At 39.1% G+C, this 2,500-nt stretch overlaps 1 protein-coding gene across 1 annotated transcript in view; it reads left to right on the forward strand.

Annotated features, from left to right (window-relative positions):
* LOC137982522 (uncharacterized) overlaps positions 1–2,500 on the forward strand; it is a 12,695-nt gene that overhangs the window by 9,754 nt on the left and 441 nt on the right. The window contains exon 8 of the mRNA XM_068829633.1: positions 1,445–2,500. This exon is cut by the window's right edge and continues 441 nt beyond it. Within this exon, the coding sequence (XP_068685734.1) occupies positions 1,445–1,842 (398 nt within the window). The 3' untranslated portion in view covers positions 1,843–2,500. The remainder of the gene's footprint in view (positions 1–1,444) is intronic.

Raw genomic sequence — 2,500 nt, forward strand, 5'->3', positions numbered from 1 at the left:
ACACGGCTTAAGGTGATTCCTTAGTAATAGAAGCTGTCCCAAGATTTTCTTTAAACTTTTCTCGATTGTTCCCTACATCATGTTGACTCGAAATGTGCAATTACAAAAATAGGTCACTAAGCTCGTTTGCGAGATATAACTTGCTCAAGTTACTCATTTAATCATTGCGACTTCATCTATCAAGGACAAGTTTGTTCCATCGGTTCAGGCTACGTTTTCAGGAACAGGAAGCACAGCTTTGACGTAATTCTTGAAATAACAAAACAGGTGAATTGTATTTCTCAAAAGGAATGATTTAATGTTTGTCTTGAAAAGGCACTGACTACAAATATTACTCGGGTGCGTGATCTCGAGGAGACAATTTTGTGTCCACGAATGATGGCTACGCATACTTTTTTTCCTGTAACATTTTTTTCTGACATAAAGTTTTTAATATTTTTTACAGCACAAAGAGGATGAGTAAGAGAATAAAATTATGCCAAAAAAAGATGGCTCACCAACCTCGTTTAGGAGAAAACAGAAAGCAAACCAAGCTCGACCCCTCGACAACACGTCTCCCCGATAGCGTGGTTTCACTTTCACTGTCGGACTGAAATGTTCTTTAGCATCATTAAGGCTATCACTCGACTTTTTGTTTTGCGAGAGTCTAAAAAGTTTCTTGTTTTGCTCAATACTGCTGTGCTCTGAAAACGGCCATTCTCCTTTCTAGCGAGCTTTCCTGCACGAAAGGTTGCCATTTTGAAATTTTTTTGGCCACTTTTGATATATCAATATTCACATATAGCTACGAGTCTTTATGGTTAAATTTAAATATTGTTTTGTTTAGAAATATCCGTTGAGACTTGTGAGACAAAGAAAACAGAACTGAGCCGTGCAATTTGACCATAAAGCCTCTTAGCCATGCCTGAATACGAACGTGGCCTACGCTGTGTTATGCCCAGAACAGAATGCGCAGTGCAATACTAGGGAATCACCTTAACGTTATCAATGTCAGTCTTCGGCCTTGTGACCATGGTAACTAGAGATTTCTGGACATCCCTGAGTTGGTTATGTAGGGGTGAATGACGGTTCCAGAGTCTCGCTATAACATACTATAATATATCCTATCATAATATTTGCCTACAAAAACTAAAATTTAGTAGACAAAACACTTGATGAAATGGCTCCACACAGCAAGCAAGGGTGAAAATTGTGTTGCTTGCTTGTTAATCTCATTTTGTTCAAGAGCACGTTGGCAATTGTTCGCAGAGTACAGAGTATCCTATGATTTTTGTCTATAACCTGAGTGCGCTGAAGAATGATTTTTTTAATTCAGTAACAGTAGTCAACTTAAAATGACCATCTTGAGATGATGTGGCCCAATGAAACGGATAGAACCGTATATAATTTTCTACGTATACAAAATGGATAAGTCAGTTCACTATTCATTTATCCTATTTTGTAGGTACGGATAGGCCGGAATGTGAACGATACTGGACCATAGATGACCCGACAAGACGTTATAATTTTAGGTCAGGACAAACAAGGAGTGATACCTATCTTCCTGAGGGATGGTATCGATTTATAGCAGGCAAGCAACTGTCCACAAGTTGCAGCTATTCGTCCGGCTATTGTGATGCTTCAAATCAGGGATCATTACAGGGAAGTCATCCTTCGGTTGAGGACGGGGTGGTATCTCGGAAAGTGTGTTTCGGTCACAATGAAAGAGATTTCAGATACGGCCAGGAACAAAACACCTGTTGTAAGCAAAGTACATATATAAAGGTTCGCAGCTGTGGTTCTTTCTATGTCTACAAACTGAAGCCCACGCCAAATGATAGCCGTTACTGTACCCAATATTAACTGCGTCCATTGATACCATACTAGCCATTCATTAGATAAATGTTTTAAAGTGCTAAAATATTTGAAGTTCAGTAAAATTTAGACATTTGATTCAGAGAACGCTAGTCTTAATGCGCTACAATCAGTATAAAGGGCAGGTATTTTGACAGAAGATTTATATGTTTTTCACAGTAATTTCGGAAGATCCGTAAAAGTAAACAGAATATTAAAAAAAGAACGTTTCTTTTGGGGTTGTAAAATGTTGCTTAAAGATCTCTGGACACTGTAGTTTAATATTCATTTCGCCGTTAATTAATTTTGGGGGGGGGGGGGGGGTTTTGAGTGAAAGAATTTTCTTTAGTTAGCAATGAATACGCTATTTTGCTTACATTCCGCGCGCACTGCAGTGTGGGGAGAGCGAGCTAGATACCAGGCCGCTGAGTGGGCAACACTTCCCGTCACGGTTGAAAATGGCGGACAGCGTTGAAGCATTTCTTCGACTGAACTGTCAGTCGCCTGATAACCTGAACAAGTTTATTGCACTAACAGAGTGTCTCCGTCAAAGAGACCTTAACCTATCAGGAAATAAGAACGAACTATGTGACAAGGTATTTTACACGTACAAGCTTGTAGTTCCTAAAAGCCTAGGTGTTAAATACGAGGAAAATATAAAAAAAAC

This window comes from Montipora foliosa, chromosome 13, assembly GCF_036669935.1.
Source record: "Montipora foliosa isolate CH-2021 chromosome 13, ASM3666993v2, whole genome shotgun sequence".
NCBI classification, from domain to species: domain Eukaryota; kingdom Metazoa; phylum Cnidaria; class Anthozoa; order Scleractinia; family Acroporidae; genus Montipora; species Montipora foliosa.